The 20,686-nt window shown below is 37.7% G+C and overlaps 1 protein-coding gene across 6 annotated transcripts in view; it reads right to left on the bottom strand.

The window, feature by feature from the left end:
• Positions 1 to 20,392, bottom strand: part of LOC127422976 (extracellular serine/threonine protein kinase FAM20C-like) — a 79,835-nt gene extending 59,443 nt beyond the window's left edge. For 2 of the 6 annotated variants that reach the window (XM_051666926.1, XM_051666928.1), the window contains exons 1-4: positions 19,013 to 20,385; positions 18,416 to 18,591; positions 15,469 to 15,547; positions 3,832 to 3,891 (exon numbers count right to left, since the gene is read on the bottom strand). In XM_051666926.1, coding sequence (XP_051522886.1) covers positions 3,832 to 3,891; positions 15,469 to 15,547; positions 18,416 to 18,591; positions 19,013 to 19,536 — 839 coding nt within the window. In that variant the 5' untranslated portion in view covers positions 19,537 to 20,385. Of the gene's footprint in view, positions 1 to 3,831; positions 3,892 to 15,468; positions 15,548 to 18,415; positions 18,592 to 19,012 lie in introns of all 6 variants that reach the window. The other 4 variants (XM_051666927.1, XM_051666929.1, XM_051666930.1 and 1 more) reach the window with 3 other exon arrangements.
• Between the last annotated feature and the right edge of the window lie 294 nt (positions 20,393 to 20,686).

Here is a 20,686-nt window from a genome sequence, read left to right as displayed (position 1 = left end):
CAGGACATTAATAATGTGAAAAATTACTATTACAATTTGAAAGAAATGTTCATAACTTCTTAAACTACTTCAAAGAGTTCTCATAAAAAAATCCTCTACGTGCAGCAATGACAGCTTTGCAGATCCTTGGCATTTTAGCTGTTAGTTTGTCCAGATACTCAGGTGACATTTCACCCCACACTTCCTGTAGCACTTTCCATAGATGTTGCTCTCTTATCGGGCACTTCTCACGCACCTTACAGTCTAGCTGATCCCACAAAAGCACAATGGGGTTAAGATCCATAACACTCTTTTCCAATTATCTGTTGTTCAATGTCTGTGTTTCTTTGTCCACTCTAACCTTTTCTTTATGTTTGTTTTTCTGTTTCAAAAGTGGCTTTTTCTTTGCAATTCTTCCCATAAGGCCTGCACCCCTGAGTCTTCTCTTTACTGTTGTACATGAAACTGGTGTTGAGCGGGTAGAATTCAATGAAGCTGTCAGCTGAGGACATGTGAGGCGTCTATTTCTCAAACTAGAGACTCTGATGAACTTATCCTCTTGTTTAGTTGTACATCTGGTCTTCCACATCTCTTTCTGTCCTTGTTAGAGCCAGTTGTCCTTTGTCTTTGAAGACTGTAGTGTACACCTTTGTATGAAATCTTCAGTTTTTTGGCAATTTCAATCATTGTATAGCCTTCATTCCTCAAAATAATGATTGACAGATGAGTTTCTAGAGAAAGCTGTTTCTTTTTTGCCATTTTTGATCTAATATTGACCTTAAGACATGCCGGTCTATTGCATACTGTGGCAACTCAAAAACACAAAGACAATGTTAAGCTTCATTTAATGAACCAAATAGCTTTCAACTGTGTTTGTATATAATGGCAAGTGATTTTCTAGTACCAAATTATCAATTTATCATGATTACTCAAGGATAAGGTGTTGGAGTGATGACTGCTGAAAATGGGGCCTGTCTAGATTTGATCAAAAATGACTTTTTTCAAATAGTGATGGTGCTGTTTTTTTTTACATCAGTAATGTCCTGACTATACTTTGTGATCAGTTGAATGCCACTTTGGTGAATTAAAGTAGCAATTTCCTTCCAAAACAGTAAAATCTGTACAATATTCCAAACTTTTGGATGCCAGTGTATATGTTGAAATTAACATTAACTAAGATTAATAAAAGCTGTAAAAGTATTATGCATTGATAGTTCATGTTAACTAATGTTATTAACTAATGTAAACAAATGGACCTTATTGTAAAGTGTTACCGTCTTTTTTAATGCTTTACTCGTGTGCCAAAATGATGTAATGCATTTTAATTATCTATATTATTATTTTTTATAATATGTTTTATTTATAATGATTTAAATATAACTATTTATAAGTATTTAATCATTATTTATTCAATTATTTTTATTTGAGGGGCTTTCTAAGCAAATATTTATATATGCGATCAATTGCGATTAATTCAATTAATTAATCGGCATACCATGTAATTAATTCAATTAAAAATTTTAAATCGATTGACAGCCCTAGTTTATATATTAAATAACCATATTGTAATGCCTATTTTGGGATAATCCAGTCAGTGATTTAAATACTTTATAAATGAAAACTACTTCCTCTTTCTCTTATATCATTTTCTCTTTATTTAAAAAAATAAATAAAATAAATAAATAAATAATCAATTTGGTTTTAAATCAATCTTACCATAATGCTAAATTTCACATTATGCCACATTTCAGTCTGATGTCATTGACTAGTATTATTATTATTATAAACTTTCCTCAAGAAACTCACATCTTCTCAAAGCAATACAACAAAATAAAAAATACACTCACTGAGCACTTTATTAGGTACATCTGTACACCTATTTATTCATGCGATTATCTAATCAGCAAATCGTATGTCAGCAGTCCAATGCATAAAGTCATGCAGATACAGATCAGGAGCTTCAGTTTATGTTCACATCAACCATCAGAATGAGGGAAATATGTGATCTCAGTGATTTTGACCATGGCATGATTGTTGGTGTCAGACGGGCTGGTTTGAGTATTTCTGTAACTGCTGATCTCCTGGGATTTTCATGCGCAACAGTCTCTAGAATTTACTCAGAATGGTGAAAAAGATAAAATAAAAAAAACCTTCCAGTGAGCAGCAGTTCTGCGGACAGAAATGCCTTCTTGATGAGAGAGGTCAACAGAGAGTGGCCAGACTGGTTCGAGCTGACAGAAAGGCTACGGTAACTCAGATAACCACTCTGTACAATTGTAGTGAGCAGAATAGCATCTCAGAATGCACAACATATCAAACCTTGAGGCAGATGAGCTACAACAGCAGAAGACCATGTCAGGCACTTTATAGGACCATAGTTTTCCTAATAAAGTGTTCAGCGAGTGTAACTTGAATGAAATAGTTTTTAATGCTACCAAAATGTCATAAAAATATTTTGTTTCATGAATCACAATACTAATATACAAACCATGTAGCTTGTTGCTCACAGCCGCTAATCAAGTGTTAGCTTTTCTCAACCCACTCTCTCAGTTACGGGCAGCTATAACACCGAGCAGTTTGGCTGAAAAGTCTGAACTGAGTGAGAATTTCACTCTGTATATCATGCCGTGTCCAATAGAAGGCCTTATAATCCCTCTGCCTAAGCATGTTTACAGATTTTTTTAATGCAGAATGTATTTACATATGAATCAATCAAGTTTCACTCACCCAAATGTTGAATGTTAAAAGCTTTAACACAGAGCAGTTTGGATACAAACTGTTCCTAGACCAGTGGTTACAAGCAGCTTTAAAACAATTCAGATGCACATGCAGTCAGCGATCATTCCACGTTGTTTGTAACTGTACAATCATGTCGTGGCCATGGGAAGACTTCTCTGGCCTTACGCCTGTGCTACATTATACTATGAAAATGTGTGTTTTCGTAGTAAACAAAGTTTCACGTACAAAAATGTTATATTTTTGAAAAATGTTTGCCTTATGCGGTCACATTTCTTAACTCTTGCTGTGATTGTCATGACATTGGGAAAGTTTATGGTGGCACAAGCTCAAGTTCACAACATATCCATTGCTGCAAATGATGAGTACAACTGGATTCCACTGAAGCATTCAGATTTATTTCCTTTACCAGCAAAATTTTGCCGTTTTTAAAACATAAATCTCAGGGTGGACTAAAAGAAGGCTTATTGTGCTCTTTACATTGCTGATAAGCAAGCCTCACAATCTCTAGAACTACAACACCCATCATGCACTACCCACACATACAACAACATCTCCTCCCACACAGCTTGCACCCTTCTACTCCTGATTTCTTGCAATATGGAGAAAGGTGAGGCGTAGAAAAGCAATGCGTTACTTATTTTAAATAGTAATTCATATATTATTAGGGATGTGCAAAACTAGTCGGTTGGTTGTTTGAACGACTATGGATAGTAATGTATAATTAAGCTCTGTTATGTTCGTGTGCACTTCAACATAGTGACTAACAGATATCCAACAAATAAATAGGCTTAACAACTATAACATCTTATTGCACAAAACTGTCAGAGTAAAAAATAAGAAAGGTTCCAATACAGAGCAGCACAAAACTGCTTATGCGCATCCTGAAAGCAGAATGACGGACTTCAACGTAACCGGAGTGCTTCAGGGTGATCCTTTCTGCACATTCAAAAGCGCAGAACTGTAAGTTAATCACATTTAATACACATCAAGTTCATGACATCAAGCAGTTTAAACTTTTCTTACTGCAACTATTTATTCAAGCAGTGTCAAACAGTATCAGCAAAAGACTTTAATCTCTCCACAGCACCTCACAAATACGGGAATATTACTCACTGCAGAGGACTGATGTTCAAAAGTGATCCTCTTGAAATGTATTGTTGATGTGGTGCTTTTCTGTAACAAAAATGCATAAAAAGACTAAACCTAAAGCATTACAGAGATGAATGCTTCTTGCAGAGGATTTAAACCATTCTGAATGTTATTCACTGTTAAGCACAGCAAGCTATAATCATGCAAAAATGCTTCCTAAGAAGTTGCGTCTCTTCACTAATTAGAGAATTGCGTCTCCCATTAAAACCACCACCACTAAAAATATTAATGTTAGTAGTCGACCTCAATAATCAACTAGTCAATTGTTAGAAGAATCAAGCTTAGCATCAGTTCAGGCAGGTTACGTCAATCAAGCTGCTGTCAGCTGATGCTCAGCTGATCATGATGTCTACCAATACATTTCAGACGCTCTTCAGAGCGGTTCTATTTAAGTCCTCCATTATATTAATTGCCTAAGATACCTTTTTATTGGATGGATGTAAGCTGCACTTAACACCCTCCTGCATCCACAGCTCCACCTCTTGTATAGCAGCTTTGCATTTAGTTTTCTCTACATCTGTCTTGTTGTTCTGTGCTCTAAGACTACAATTGATTGCCAGTTTGAAATTCCTGTCTTCAATGAGTTTTTGCACCTTGATCTTGAACCAGTATACAGTATTTGATGTTTTTTAAGTGTCCATTAATCTATTATGCAATAAAGGATTGTAAATGGAAAAAATAACAGATATTTTGTAAAAAAAAATTAACTTTTTGGACTATTAGGACACTTTCTGGTTTTTAAACTTTAGTGCAATGTTTCCATAATGTGACTGCCCAAATGCCGCTCGGCCCTGCCCTGCTCATCACAGAGCGAGGCTGGGAAGATGAGTGATGAATGAGCTCCACCTGTGTGCCACACTCGTCTCGCGTTCCGAGAGCAATGTGTGTTGGAACTGCTGAAAAGCAGCTGCGTTATGGTGTTTAATGTCCACTGAAAAGTGTCACATTAAAGTGTCTTACATGTTTGTCAAGCCTCCTCCTTGCCCATCTCATGAACTTTATTACACAAACACACATGGCAGCTGTATGTGGCTCTCTCTCTCCCGAGCTACCACGTTCCGCTGCATTTATCCCTCTCCTCAGCTGATTAGCCCAATTGGGGGTCGGGCGTGCGTAAACACGGCCCGGCCCCGCCTTCCTCCTCGTCACAGTGACAAACTACAATAGTGGTGTGGTTATTCTTAGGACACCTGTATGAACTTGAGGGAAACTGACTTCATACACTACAAAAAAAACTTTCATAAAAGTTAGCATTATTTGTTTGTTGATGCCACTTGGTTTGATATTTTGCTTCTAATGCAAACACATTTATATAAAAAAAGTGTACATTTAACATTTAACATGTGACTTTAGTGTCCAAAAATGTCCAAATACTGTTTGTGTACTCTTGCTGTGACTTTACTTTTTTGGGTCTATGCTTGCTGTTTAATGTATGAGAAGTTTTCAATGGCTTTTTGACCCACTACAAATAACTTTGTTTATTTTTCTCCAAAAATGACTCATTGGTTATATAATGTCCATTGGTTAGGTTGCTTTCTAGGTGGGGCTAATTGTGGAGGCAGGGATTACAAAGAACTTTGAGACAGTTTTTCATTGAGAGGTTTTTGGGTGTTGGCCATTGTGAAGGTGTGTCTGGCAGTGAACATTGGAATTATATGGTACTCCTCAGCATGACAAAGAAAATAAAAAATTCTGAATCTTCTAACTGTGCAATGGTATTCTAATGCACAAATATAATGCATACACACTATTTTGCATGATTTGAGATTAGTCACAAAACCACAAGCTGCGAGCAAAAATTAGATTCCAAAGCTCATATTTGCATATGCTGTACAAAAAATCGGGTCTCGTGTTTTTTCAGGTCTACCTGTTTCTGCAATCCTGAGTAAACAAATCAATGGATTTCCACAAGCTGTTTTGCTCTAGTGCTGTACAGTCATTAGCCCACATCCCCCATTGTAACAGTCCATTAGAACATTCAAGGATAAGGCTTACACAATTATTTTTGTTTTTATTTTTCAGTTTTTCCAGATGTTAATCTATTTTTAGGACATCAGAATGGCTATGTTGTTATCTTTGCTCTTAATCTTTCAGTTGTAAAGTATATGAACTGAAGAGCCTCCAATGCAGAGAAAATTCAGTCATTATATACTCACCCTCATGTTGTTCTAAACGACAGCTTTTTGTGAGCAAAGAAGTAACAATGGCCAAGTTGTGAACGAATCATTCTGTTGAGTCAAATCTATTCAGTGAATTGGTTGATCCACAACCGTTCTCAATTATTCATTCACAAATCGGACTGATCTGGTTCTCAAGTTCAAGTCAGTAACTCAATGATCTGGTTGCAGCCATTTTTGAGTAAATGATTACAGAATTTTCATTTTTGGGTGTACTGACCCTTTTAGGCATATGCAATTGCCATTTTTGTATTTCCTCAGTTTTACCAAGTGTTAAACTATCTTTAGGACATCAGAATGGCAATGTTATTCTCTTTGCTCTTGATTTTTCAGCATAAAAGCCTATGAACATAAGAGCAGAGAGCCTCCAATGCAGAGGCTTAAAAAGTACAATGCCCTGTGCTTTTCCTGGATATAGTGAAGAGCTTATCACAACACAAACAAGTTTTTGCAGTAATCCTGGAAGAGGGAGAAGGAGAAATATAATGAATGTTAGATAAAAAGAGAGGGAGGGAGTTCGCCTGCTAACACAGATTAGTGGAGGGCATTTGAATCCAAGGCCAGATACATCATTTATTTTGTCTACCAAACCTCGCCATTACTCCAACACAAGAAAAGTCAAGGCCATTCAGTCAAGCTGTTCACATCCTCCTCAGATCAGCTCTATCTGAAAGCCAATCCCAGAGTTCCAAAGAGAAAACAGAGTTGTGCGCATTCAAAGCTAAGCTGTCCAACAGATGTGTTCAAAGCTTCGGTTGGGGACATAAGCTGCAGTCCACTGCACTGAACTATATTGCTTGACAGAGCTGGTGCTGCTGTGTAGTCTGTTTGTCTCCCAATTATCTCTAATATTCAGTGTTACTGTATATTTAAGATACTCTGGGACATCCAAGGCCAATTAGATAGTTTGTCCTACTGCGAAGGGAGAAAAATGGTGCATCTAATGTCTTTGGAGTAATAATTAAGAGCGACAATCAAGAATTTTAACAACTGAGAACAGTATTTTACCTTGTGCCTCATAATTGGGCAATTATTCTAAAAGGCACAAACCTGACAGTAACTACAGGTTGTAAAATAGATCTGTGGATCATCAGGACGGTGCAGCGGATGGCTGCCTCGGTGTGGAGCTCCTCAGTTCTTTTGTTGTTTTTGATTGTTTGTCCTGTTTTTAGTAATCTTTTTCCAGTCAGTTTTAACAGAGACGAACTGCTGAACATTCGACAGCATGTACCAGACGATCTTTTCCCGGTTTTTGAATATTCAGACGTTTTGCTAGACATTTTAGTTGGAGGCGCAGCTTTGTTGTTCAGGAGATCTAGGCGAGGGAGACGAGCCGGTGCGCTGGTCAAACTCCGTCGGCAGGGATTTCGAACAACGCTGCCGAGTATTCACTTAGCGAATCTCCGCTCTCTTCCTGACAAAACGGACGAACTACATCTCCTCACCCGCACAAACAAGGACTTTTCAACCTCTGCTGCCTTGTGCTTCACAGAAACCTGGCTGAGTGAAGCTATTCCAGACAGCGCATTACATCTGCCGGGCTTCCAGCTGTTCAGAGCGGATCGCATCGCGGAGTTAACGGGGAAAACGAGAGGTGGTGGAACATGCTTTTATATCAATGAAAGTTGGTGTACAAATGTAACAACGTTAAAGAGGATGTGCTGTCCTAATTTGGAAGCACTCTTTATTAACTGTAAGCCTTTCTACTTGCTGCAGGAGTTTTCCACGTTTATTCTGGTGAGTGTGTATATCGCGCCAAACGCGTGTTTGAACACAGCGCTGCAACAGCTGGCTGATCAGATCACAGACATGGAACAACAATACCCGAACTCAGTTTTTATTATTCTTGGGGATTTTAACAAAGCAAATCTCACACGTGAACTGCCCAAATACAAACAGCACATCACATGCCCCACCAGAGACAGGAACATACTGGATCATTGTTATACAACAATAAAGGATGCATATCGCTCTGTCCCTAGAGCAGCTTTGGGACTCTCTGATCACTGTTTGGTTCATCTTCTTCCAACCTACAGGCAGTAATTAAAATCAACCAAGCCTGTAGTAAGGACTGTAAATAGATGGACCAATGAAGCAGAGCGGGAACTACAAGCCTGCTTCGACTGCACGGATTGGAGTGTTTTTGAGGCTGCAGCCACAGACCTGGACGAGCTCACAGATACTGTTACATCATATATCAGTTTCTGTGAGGATATGTGCATTCCTACTAGGACTTATTTAAAGTTCAACAACGACAAACTATGGTTTACAGCAGAGCTCAGGCAGCTTCGTCAGGCCAAAGAGGATGCTTTCAGGGGTGGGGATAAAGTCTTGTGCAATCAGGCCAGGAACACACTGAACAGGGAAATCAGAGTGGCTAAAAGGAGATACTCTGAGAAGCTGAAAAACAAGTTTTCAGCTAACGACCCTGCATCAGTGTGGAGTGGCATGAAACAACTCACAAATTACAGGACTCCTACCCCCAACCCTGTAGGGAACCAACAACTGGCTGATGACCTGAATGTGTTCTACTGCAGATTTGAAAGGCCCAATCTCACACCCCACACCCACTCTGACCTTCACGTCACACAAACACCAACACCTCCTGCAACCCCTCCTGCTACTCAACCTGCACTTGACGATGAGTCTGCATACAGAAGGGAGGTTGAACAGCTGGCTGTCTGGTGCAGTCAAAACAACCTTGAGCTGAACACACTCAAAACGGTGGAGATCATTGTGGACTTTAGGAGAAATATCCCGACACTGACCCCCCTCACCATTCTAAACAGCACTGTGGCAGCAGTGGAATCATTCAGGTTCCTGGGCACTACCATCTCACAGCACCTGAAGTGGGAGACCCACATTGACTCCATTGTGAAAAAGGCCCAGCAGAGGTTGTACTTCCTTCGCCAGCTGAGGAAATTCAACCTGCCACAGGCACTGCTGATACAGTTTTACTCAGCAGTCATTGAGTCTGTCCTCTGCACTTCAATAACTGTCTGGTTTGGTTCAGCTACGAAATCAGACATCAGAAGACTACAAAGGACAGTTCGGACTACTGAGAGGATTATTGGTTGCCCCCTGCTCCCCCCTTCAAGAACTATACACTTCCAGAGTGAGGAAAAGGCTGGAAAAATCACTCTGGACCCCACTCACCCTGCCCACTACCTTTTTGAACTGTTGCCTTCTGGCCGACACTTCAGTGCTCTGAGCACCAGAACCGCCAGGCACAGAACAGTTTTTTCCCTCAGGCTATCCATCTCATGAACAGTTAAATTGCCCCATTGAGCAATAACTATGTGCAATACACAGTTTAGTCTTTGTTATACTTATCCAACACATCCAACTTCTTCTGCCATTTTATTCCTCTGAAAAAAACAAAACAAAAAAAAAAACAAAAAAAAAAACATTTGCACTGTACATAACAGATTGTATTAGATTTGCACTACCCATGTGTATGTGTGTATGTATATATGTGTGTGTCTGTACGTATGTGTATAATTAGTTTTATTTTTTATTTTTATTATTATCTATGTCTTGCTGCTGTTTTTGTATTGTTTTGTATTGTTGTACACTGGAAGCTCCTGTCACCAAGACAAATTCCTTGTATGTGTAAGCATACTTGGCAATAAAGCTGATTCTGATTCTGATTCTGATTCTGTTTGTGCTGTGGTGCTCTGTGTTGGCTCTAATATATCTCTCTGCTTTTAAAGGGATAGTTCACCCAAAAATAAAAATTCTCTCATCATTTACTCACCCTAATGCCATCCCAGATGTGCATGACTTTCTTTCTTCTGCTGAACACAAACAACTATTTTTACAGGATTATTTCAGCTTTGTAGGTTCATTCAATACAATGGGGAACAGATCTTTGAAGCTCCAAAAAATTGCATGTTTAGGTTCACTTTCACATCTGAAAGTGAAAATGTATAGTAAAAATGACTTAAATATTTATCTGTTTCTCACCATCACCTATCATATCACTTTTGAAGACGGTTTAACCATTGGAGTTTTATGAATTACTTTTATGCTGCCTTTATATGCTTTTTGGAGCTTCAAAGTTCTGGCCACCATTCATTTGCATTTTATGGACCTACAGAGCTGAAATATTCTTCTAAAAATCTTTGTTTGTGTTCAGCAGAAGAAAGAAAGTCATACACATGTGGGATGTCATGAGGGTGAGTAAATGATGAAAGAATTTTCATTTTTGGTTGAACTATCTCTTTAATGATATGGAAATAAAACAAAGTCTCTTTATATAAAGTCAACTCAGTGTTTCTATCTGCCACAATACAGTAATGTATTTGAATCATCTACATTTGGGGGCTTTTTTCAGCAATTATTTATATAATTGGCATATCATATAACAGTCCCAGTTGTGATTGCTTCAAGACTACACAGGAACCTCGTCTTTCCCTAAAATTTCACAAGAATTGCAACAATGGTGAGTTTATTATATGTGCAAATATTCTATCTACATTACATTTTACTCATTTCAATATTATAGCAAATAAAAGTGTAAAATATCACACATCACAATCAAGCTGTTCATTCAAGTAACGCAAACTGCTTTTTTCTACATGAATATGTACATTGAAATGAGAGTCTATGGCAGATACCTGTACCATTCAAATCAATGGAGCAAAGATCGATGTTCATTGAACGAGAGGGTCTAAACATGATTTGGAGTCCCGCCTGGACGCCTTGGGAAGTCTATGGGAACTTCTTAAATTGCCTATTGAACAATTAGCTTTCAAGGTAGGATATTTTTGTCCACCTGGAAGCCTGGCTTCTCTATATGATGCTACTGGTGTGTGACGAGGAGGAGGGCTAAATGCGGCAGAACGTGGCAGTTCGGGAGAGAGAGAGCCACATGCAGCTACCATGTGTGCGTTTTGTGTCTTTTTCTTTAAGTTCTCATTAAACTATTATTTTGACTGATCCTTTCCCATCCTTAACCTTGTTACAGGGTGGAACTTCAAAATCGGATATCTTGCTTACTATGTTTCGAGCTTAGTTAATTATTTTCATTAAGAAATTTCACTGTTTCAGTAGTTGTTTGAGCAGATTTTGGGAGCAACATTGCAGACATCAAAAACAATATTCTGTGTTTTCCCACTTTTGAAAAGCACCAGCCGCTACTACACAGTCCTATATAAAATACAGGATATATTTTTGTGAAAAAAGCATTTACCTTGACATTTACTGTAGTTCCCACTGGCCTATCATAATTATTTGCTCCTCAGAAGAACACACACCTCTAGCAGAAGTTTTATGTTACGATGTCTCATCTGTCAAACAGCTAAACAAGCAGCACTGAAATTACTCATCAGATCATCGTAATCAATGACAGCATGTTTGTCCAAAAATCCCGCCTAGTGTGACCAGGGAGGAGCTAATTATGGATGAAGCATGTCAGTGTTTCAGAGGCAGTGAGGCTGCAGTCAGCATCAACACTAATGAAGGTTTCATGAGTGAGCGATAACAGACAAACACTTATTCATCTGACTCATTTCAAACCCTCTCAAACTCGTAGCCTTGCAGCCTTGTGAGATGTTCTTTACTCAGTGTTTTTTCCAACAGATAGCTATTCTTAATATTGCTGTAGAATATAGTATCGGTAATGCTTCACATTAAGGCTGTATACATCAACATGCATTATGTTGACATACAACTTTTAATGTTAAAAATGATTAGTAGAATTAGTAGGAATAGTAGAATAGCAGAATTAACAGAAATTATTATTAACCAAAATTAATGATTAATGCATTGTTCTTTATTAATTCATGTAAACTATTACAGTGTAACTAATTATATAATGTTAAATTCACTGAAATAAATGCAGTGATTTTCAACATCTTATTTTTGATTCATTATTTGATCAGACAGACAAAAATTAAAACACTTTTAAACAAATTTTTTATTTATTTTTTATTTCTAGATAACAACTGGACGGCATTCAATGCAAAGGTGGTCATGTGACAACAATGTAGCATGTTAATGTGTTGCTGTCCTTTTCTGCATATCGCTGCCCCCTTCCGCATATCGCAGCGCCGTTTTGTGGTGCGTTCTGCATAACGCGGCGGCCCATGCGGCCCCATTTGGTGGCCGGCCCACCGGAAAAAGTCCCGGTTCTCCCAATGGCCAGTCCGCCACTGCTGTCATGTGACACTTAGCAGAACATGTCAAACAATGGAAGTATATGAGAACAACTGTGTTGTTGTCCCTTTTTTCTCTTTGTCTCAGGACAGAAAGAGATCCATTTCATGCCTCAGAGAGTAGCCTTTAAGACATGTCTTCTTGTTATGGAATCTCCTTTATCTTTAAACAGTGCCTGAGCAATGATGCATTCAAAGCAGTTCATCGAACCTACAGTGAGTGCTTATATCTACTCCATGGCCCATCTTTATTAAACCTTGAGGAGTCCTACTGTGGAAGTTGCTCACCCTCATCGCTCTCTCTGATTTGTTCACCCACTAATCCACTCACACATCCATTCATCACAGATTTTCATTAATTCTCAGTAAATAGCCTAAGTGCGTCTGCATAAGTCGATTGCTTAAGCTGACAAACTACATGGAATTTCCAGACCAAACAATCAGCTTTTGGGGCCAACTGAAGGTTTTCATTTTACTAAATGATCATAGTGACTTTGCTGTCAATCTTGCCTAACTTGATGCCTTATGTCCAGGGTCCCAAATTGACACTTGCTGAGTGCCAAATGTGATTAAAAATTGGCTTTGGTGTATAAATTAAACAAAAGTAAATCACAGTTGGCCAGTAACTTAATTAGGAACTTAAAAAAAAAAACATGATACAATCATGTAAGAATGATAGTCAGAATGAAGATGACCCTTGCATATGTAATTGACAAGAGCAAACCAAATCAAAGCTATACAAATCACTTAGTAAAGAAAACAACTACTAAAAAAACGACTTTTACCTCAATTAAAAATCTATCATCATGGGTTATTTACGATGCCTATTTTTCCTCCTGAACTTCATATGGCGACACATATGCAGAATATAAAAAATAGAGAAACAAAATAAACAGTTGCAAAATTCAGGAGACTGGCTCATCTTATGTGGCGAATATTCGATTGTCATAGAAACTAAATATATATTTAAATAACAAATTATGCAAAATACAGTTTCATGGCCAGCAAGAAATATTTAAAGTAAATATATATATATATATATAGTCAGGTGTGGCAAAAAGTTTTTAGATCCTGCTTCTCTATTTTCAGTGGCACAGTTATTCTCCTCAAAACAAAATGATTAAATGAAGGAAATATTCCACACAGAACAAAGTCTGAGCTAATATGATAAGAGAATTAAAGCTGATTAGGCAATTTCTTGAGGCTTTATAGTACGAGGAAGTTCTGAATGTGAGGCATATGTGATCACACAGGCATGAATCATATGACACAGACTTGTTCTGCTTAACCATACGTTTTGCAATGACACGTCTACACCAAACTTGTCAGAGAGGGGTTGGAAAGCATGTAGCCAAATCTGTTTGTGAAAACAATATTTAAACATTTAAAAAGTACTTTGAAAAGAGTAAATTGCTTTCCAGTAAAATCTTAAGATATGTTTAGACTTTGATTAGATTAGCAATGTGCTAGGTGGTAGAGGCTAACATCTCAAACAACTTTGTCCTCAAAGAATGTCATTTAAGTGTTGCTTTTCAAACTATCTAGTGAAAAAGGAGAAGGCAAAAGAGAAGATGATCTCAAATGCAAGATGGGGGTAAAGTGCTTAGCTTGTGGCTGGAAGAAATGAGTGTGTCTTTGTTGGTCTGTGCTAATTATAGAAGGAACAGGCTGGGCTCAGGCCTCCTCTCTCTAATAACATTTATCAGCTTCTTCTCACCAAACAACCATCGTTCCATCTCTCCTTAAATACCCCTAAAGCACAACCAAGAGCATCTCAAATCAACAGAATCCTCTGGGACACGATCATGCACAAAATGTGCCTTGCGGGACCAGTCCAGATTTTATATGGCCCAAAAAGGCAAGTGACAGTTCGCTTAAGTGGTGGCCCGGCCATCCATATTGTTGAGCCTGCCCAATAAATAATTCTTGATCGAAGAATACAGAAAAAATAAAATGGTGCATATATCTATCTAAAATTTTGTGCAATTCTAGCAAATACACAGATTATTGATCAACTCTTCAATTTCACAGTCACACACGAAAAGGCTTCTCATATTAAAGTAGGTCAAGGCTAAAGTGTGTCTTTATGAATACAGGATATTTGCATTTTGAACACAAGCTTCATGGCTAATAAAAGGCTCTAGGCTGAAAGGACATACACTTAACCGACACATTAGTAATGATTCAGTCACCAAAACCCACATCCTGTGTACATTACTCCTTAACTGGTGCTATGAAAACCCATTGAGGAAACATAGTGGATCTCAACTATGCAATAAGACCACTAAGACACACAGTAGACTCAGAAAGGAGAACAAGAGTTAAATACTAATCTGCCAGAGAACACATAAGCATTGTGTGTAAAACCGATAGTTAAAGCTCACGCAGATGGAGGGGCTCTGAAGCTCAGCATCTGACAATGACACCAAAGATTTACTTGCTGCCATTTATAGATCCAGAAAATTACAGGGAGGCAACTATTATTTGCGCTGAGGGGTTGTCAAATCCATAAAAACAACCTCCCTCCCATTGTAACCTACATTTCAAATGGGATATGATCCGTCCATTGTGGATCACTATGTCGTCGACTATAAATCCTTTTTCAAAAGCCCTGATCCGAGCATATTATCACACAATTATAATAACAGACATATCCAAATTTAATTGAGCAACTGAGCTTAAACTACCACACAATGGCAGTGTGTTTGTCCGAAGATTTAATAACAGAGTATAGACAATGATACTGCATATAGGACCGGAAATATTCCCATAAGACAATCAACTATATTCAAACACATCTAAAAAAACCACACCACAGGCTGTAAGAATAGTGCACATATTCACTAACTATAAGCAGGACCACATGCAACCTGCACCCGCAGAACTCTGCAAAACACTCCACAGATTTAAAAATAATTGGAATGCAAAGTTCTCCAAAAATTCTGTGCCTCGCATGTTAGTCTATTTAATATTTGTATAAATATTCCACCAATAAGACTGTAGTTCTCTCAATTCCGTTTAAGGTTCCTGACCCTCACCTACCCCTAACCTACATAACCCTAACCCCACCACATAAATCAGCACAGCAAATGTAATTAAAAATCTGCATGTTCTCTCTGGGCCTGACTGTAACACAGGAGCAGTAACTAATAACTTAAAATTCACTGATCCAGAGTTCATAGATGTTTACACAATTACAGTATTTAACCATAGGGATACTTAACATTTAAAAGTGTACAATCATCAATTTGGCTATGATTACTTACTTCATGGGTTTAAAGAGTGCCTGGCCATAATTCTGGAATGTCATGATCAGCTTCAGTTGTGTGCCTCCAGATTTCATTGCTATAGAGAGAACAAGAGAGTCACTAAAAACCTATTTTAGGAGCCCTCTTACAATGAAGAATCTTTAAGAGAAGACTCATTATGCAAATAGCAATAATAATGTAAAAATTTGGTGAAGTATTGTAACTGTCAACAAAGCCGAAGGACTTTGTCCTGTTATCATCGCAGATGGTGCAGGTCTTGATTTTGATTGTACATGGTTAACAAGTGTATTTTCAGGGTTGGGGAGTAACGGAATACATGTAACGGGATTATGTATTTAAAATTCTAAATATTAGTAACTGTATTCCACTACAGTTACAATTTAAATCACTTGTAATCAGAATACAGACACATTAAAATGGTATTTTGATTACTGAAGAGATTACTTTGTCTTTTATTGTCATTTGTTTCATTTAATATTTAGTCTATACAGTTGGAAAACATTTATCCATATAAATTCTGCGATCTGAGGAGCGTTTAAACAGTGTTGAAATACTTTCTTACGATGTGTTACATTCATACTAGCAGACAGAGAAGTACATTTGAAGTAAGTGTTGTCAAAAGAACCAGTACTTTGGTACCAAGTCGATACTAAAATACAAAAGATGTAATGATACCAAGTGTTTCTGCAGTACCGGTAGTACCGAGCACCAACTCAGTCCGGTACCAGAGCGCAGTATGACTGACACACGACAGCTTTAAAATGCTCATTTTGAGCATGTGCTCTGTTACTCCTTACACTGAAAAAGCTAAAGGCTGCAATCTTAGTGTGGATGAGCTGCGTACTTTAAATAAATCCGACCACTCAAACACTTGAAACTCCACAGACATTGAGAATCATTCACGACACGTTGTATCAGATGACAGAGCAGAGCACTAATCTACTGTGCACATGTAAACTATATATTTATATAATTAAAATCACAGCATTTGCACTTAAATCTCAACTCAAACTTTATTTATATATAGCATTTAAAACAACAGCTGACCAAAGTGCTTCACAGTAATAACATTTAAAACATAACATTTCAAAATTACCACATACACAAACACCGGTAATCTCAAATACAAACTCTCCAAAACTGTCCTAAATTTCTTTTGTCAGACTCAAAGGACAGTTTAAAGAGATGAGATTTCAGACATGACTTAAAAGTCTTGTGATCACACTGCGCCATGACCCGTACTGTTTATCTGGAAAAGTGAAGCATCTGGCAAAAAACACACGTCATGAAAAAAGCAAGATTCAAAATAAAATCTAGATGCCTGAAATTGGAGAAATTGAATAAAAATATATTACAACTGTATAGTAAAATGTAATATTCACTGTAATAATAATAATAATTAATTAATTAATTAAAATATCACAAGCAAGACAGCTGTCGAATAAAAGTTTTGCAAAAAATGCAATGACATTTTGAAAAGTTCTGTATTCACTTGTTAAAAGTTTTAAGAATTTATTGATTAAACATCATTTTGATGATGAAATTAAGTTAAACTTTAAAAAATGTTCTGGAAAGTTTTGGAAAATAATAATAATTATTAAACTTTATTAAAATAATTATTAAATAATTAAAAATAACTAAACTGGTGTGTTCAATAGCACATTATAATATTAGCATATTTTTGCTGTGGTTTCTAAATTGGTACTGAGAACCATGAAATTTCACTGGTATCGGTACTGACTACTGAAATTTTGGTACCGTGACAACACTAGTTTGAAGTTTGGAGCAGCAGAAATAGAAATAAACCTTGTGTAAACTGTCTTGTATACATTTAGCTTTATGCTAAGATAAAATGCTAGTTCTAGCCATTAAACATGGACCTGTTACCATGCACGATCATGTCAAGAAAATCCATGTTAGATCATAATTTTTCTTTCTCCAGTAAAACCTTTGATATAAGGGCAAAAATCTTGTTTTTGATGAGATTTTTTTTTTTATTATTGTTTTTCTGTAAAAATCTAAAAAAAAACCTTAAAACTAGATCAGCTGGCTTTTTCTTGTTTTAAAAACTACACAGCATAACATATTTAGGTATTTTTCAGAGAATGTATTTTTAATATAAGTGTATTTTGTCTTACTGTAATAAAATATTTTTATTAACTTGTTATTATCTTGTTTATAGTCAAAACAAGTGAAAAAAAAAGAATCCAAAGTATTTAGAATACGTTACAAATTACATTTTACAGCATGTATTCTGTAATCTGTAGTAGAATACATTTCAAAAGTAACCCTCCCAACTCTATGTATTTTGGACACACACACTGTCCTTTTGGGAAGCTGATAAGACTTCTGTGAAGAAGCTTATTGTACTGAACACTCAGGCAATCACAAACAAATAAAAGGAAAAGGAGACACCACCTCAATTCAATGAAGAGGCTGGTGTGCCCATACCAGAAATGTCCTTTCTTTAGTTTACATTTCAAATTCCTTCTAGAGTTTCTTAAGAACTCTAAACAGCATATTAGTTGACATCTTGACATTGGTGCTCCACATAAGTGTACACCATCAGCACTGTCTTTCTTTGCTACTTGACGATCTGCATGCTTGGCAGGAGATACTTCTCCACAGCATGGCGTTTGATTAAGTCTAAAGTGCACATTCTTCTAATTAATTTAACCCGGCTGGAATCCACTACCTGTAAATCTCAGTCCAATTTCATTGATGCGTCCACAGTTGGAGTGCAGGAAGATTCCAGCCATTATCTTGGAGGAACTTTATTTAAAGAATCTATTTCGGTCTATTAAGAAGAGTCACACTAAAGGAAGCAGTACTCAATTCATGCATCATAAGACTAAACCACCTCAATACTAAATGTACATTACTTCTCTGTTAGACGTTCAAATCTTATGCTATTACTATTGTGTAACCTCAGATATTGTCTTACCAACACTGGTAATTCTTTGCGTGACCAGGTCCTTCAGCATTGCATCAATGACTGGGTTGTGCCTGGAGTAGAGCTCATAACGGTTGATCCCAATATGGAAGCGGAGCCAGTTAGGGTAGGTGTCTGAGGACATCTCCCCCGTAGGAGCAAAATCCCCTTCTTTCCCTTCCTCATGCCTATGGCAAGAAAGCATGGCCCAACATTCATTGCACGGAAGGCATTTATTTGCATTCAAGAGTAACTGAGGTGAAGTTTTCCATGAACTAGATCAAACCGTGAAATGTCAGATAAGCTAAAAATATGTTTCATATGGTAAAAAACATACGTTAACATATATGTTTTAATATGACTTTTAATATAATCTTGTATTAAAATAATATATTTCATAAAGCCTAATCAACCAGATTACATTAGGTTACATCAACAAAAGTAGTCCTAGAATAAGGTATCTTTTTACAGTGTGGATTTATGTTGTGAATCAACCCTATCTGAGGAAGACCACATATTACACAATTGTTTGCAAGAATTTAAGAAATCTTGTGTGTGCATGTGCTTGTTTTATGAGAGGGATTAAAAAAAGAGATATTTTAAACCTACCACTCTTGGTTTTCTGCAGCTTTAGGGTCAAATCTTATATCAGTGTTGACATTGAAAAGCGTGTCTTCATCAGTTAGTGGAGGCAATGGCCTCGTGTATAAAGGATGCTCAAATAATGCAGAAAGCCTTGAACCCTTAACGGCTGCATTCTTGCTGACTGTAGTGTCCCGTGTAGCGTGCCTCTTATCGTCACCTGTCTTCGACTGCTCAACTCTTCTTACCGCCTCAGCTTTACCCCCGACGGAGATCTTTTCCAGTGAATGAGAGGACAGGTTTGAGTTTGGCTCGTTGCTGAAGTCTTGAAGTATTCTGAGTGTGTGTTTATTAGGCCAGCCGGACTCTGATCCCGGCTTGGCTCGATGCTTAGCCCAGTTCTGCGGCTCTTCGCTGGGTGTGTGGGAGCAAGAACAGGCGCTACTGACTCGTCTTTCCAGCTTTGGTAACAAGTCTATCATAATGTGCATAGAGCAAGCGATAAGAAACACCATTAAAATCAAGACGCGGAATTTTCTAAAGAGAATCATCTTCACTGTCTCCTGTTCGAGAAAAGACTTGTTTGGAATGGCAGGGATAAAAGTGAGCAAGCGCACTACATCGCCAACAGTCCATAAAACACGAGCTCCCAATTTTATGAGAACACATGGAACGTTTTCGTTTTCATTTGCCAGTTTAAGAGAAGAAATGAGGATTTATTTGGCAAAGTGTGCTCGCTCATCCACATCCATGTGAAACAATAATCCAGTTATTTTCGTGCGCTCGCGATTAAATTCCTCCCGTGCAATCAGGGAAGATGAGTTGGCGACACGCGAGAATAGTTCCCGATATTAACGCACTATTATTACGCACAGTCTATTTTAACATTATATTTTAAATATTGAATTGCGAGCTCACAAGCCTCATCCGATATCTTATCCACAAAAGTGCGTATTCGCAATACCGAAAACGCAACTGTCCATCTTGCTGCTGTTGAATTCACCGGTTCACGGAAAACTGGTACAGATAAAACATCTGCAGCTGTTCATACAACGGCGCAAGTGATCTTTCTTTGACAGATGCTGACACGCGACTGTGCTGAAGTGCATTCGCTCTTTTGTATCCAGAATAAAGCAAGGCTTTCCAGCTTTGGTAACAAGCTTTGTTACATCTCACCTCCTTCCGTCGACAAAAATGTGATCATGAGAAGTTTCCCCGCTAAGTGCTGGAGAGCCAACACGAGCGCTGTAACGACATATGAAGGTGATTTTAGCCCGTTGACAGGCGCTTGAGGAAATACCTCTGTCGGATGTTTAGGGTGGGTGTGTTAAATATCATGATGCTGAAACCACTTCAAGAGAGCGTCACACATAGAGGATTGGCTGAGCTTGAGGACAGCAGTACATACAGCCCAAGCTTGTTTTTTCCTGTAGCGTCAGATTGTGCAAGAAGAGGGCGTCTCAACACACATTACCACCTATTATTGTCTGAAATGACTTTTTAAGATGTACTACTTAACACACACGCCTAACCACTCTCCATCCACCATACTGGTGGAAAATTTCTTAACTGGGTCCCCTCCATGACATGTCTTGGACCAGTTGACAAAAACAAGTATAAAGAATATGCTTAAATTGTGTCAAAGCGAGCAAGGTCATCTGTGTGTATGTTGGCCTAACATACTGTAAGATACCAGTAAAA

The sequence above is a fragment of the Myxocyprinus asiaticus genome, chromosome 32 (assembly GCF_019703515.2).
Source record: "Myxocyprinus asiaticus isolate MX2 ecotype Aquarium Trade chromosome 32, UBuf_Myxa_2, whole genome shotgun sequence".
Classification (NCBI taxonomy): domain Eukaryota; kingdom Metazoa; phylum Chordata; class Actinopteri; order Cypriniformes; family Catostomidae; genus Myxocyprinus; species Myxocyprinus asiaticus.
This window is presented reverse-complemented; position numbering and strand designations above follow the sequence as displayed.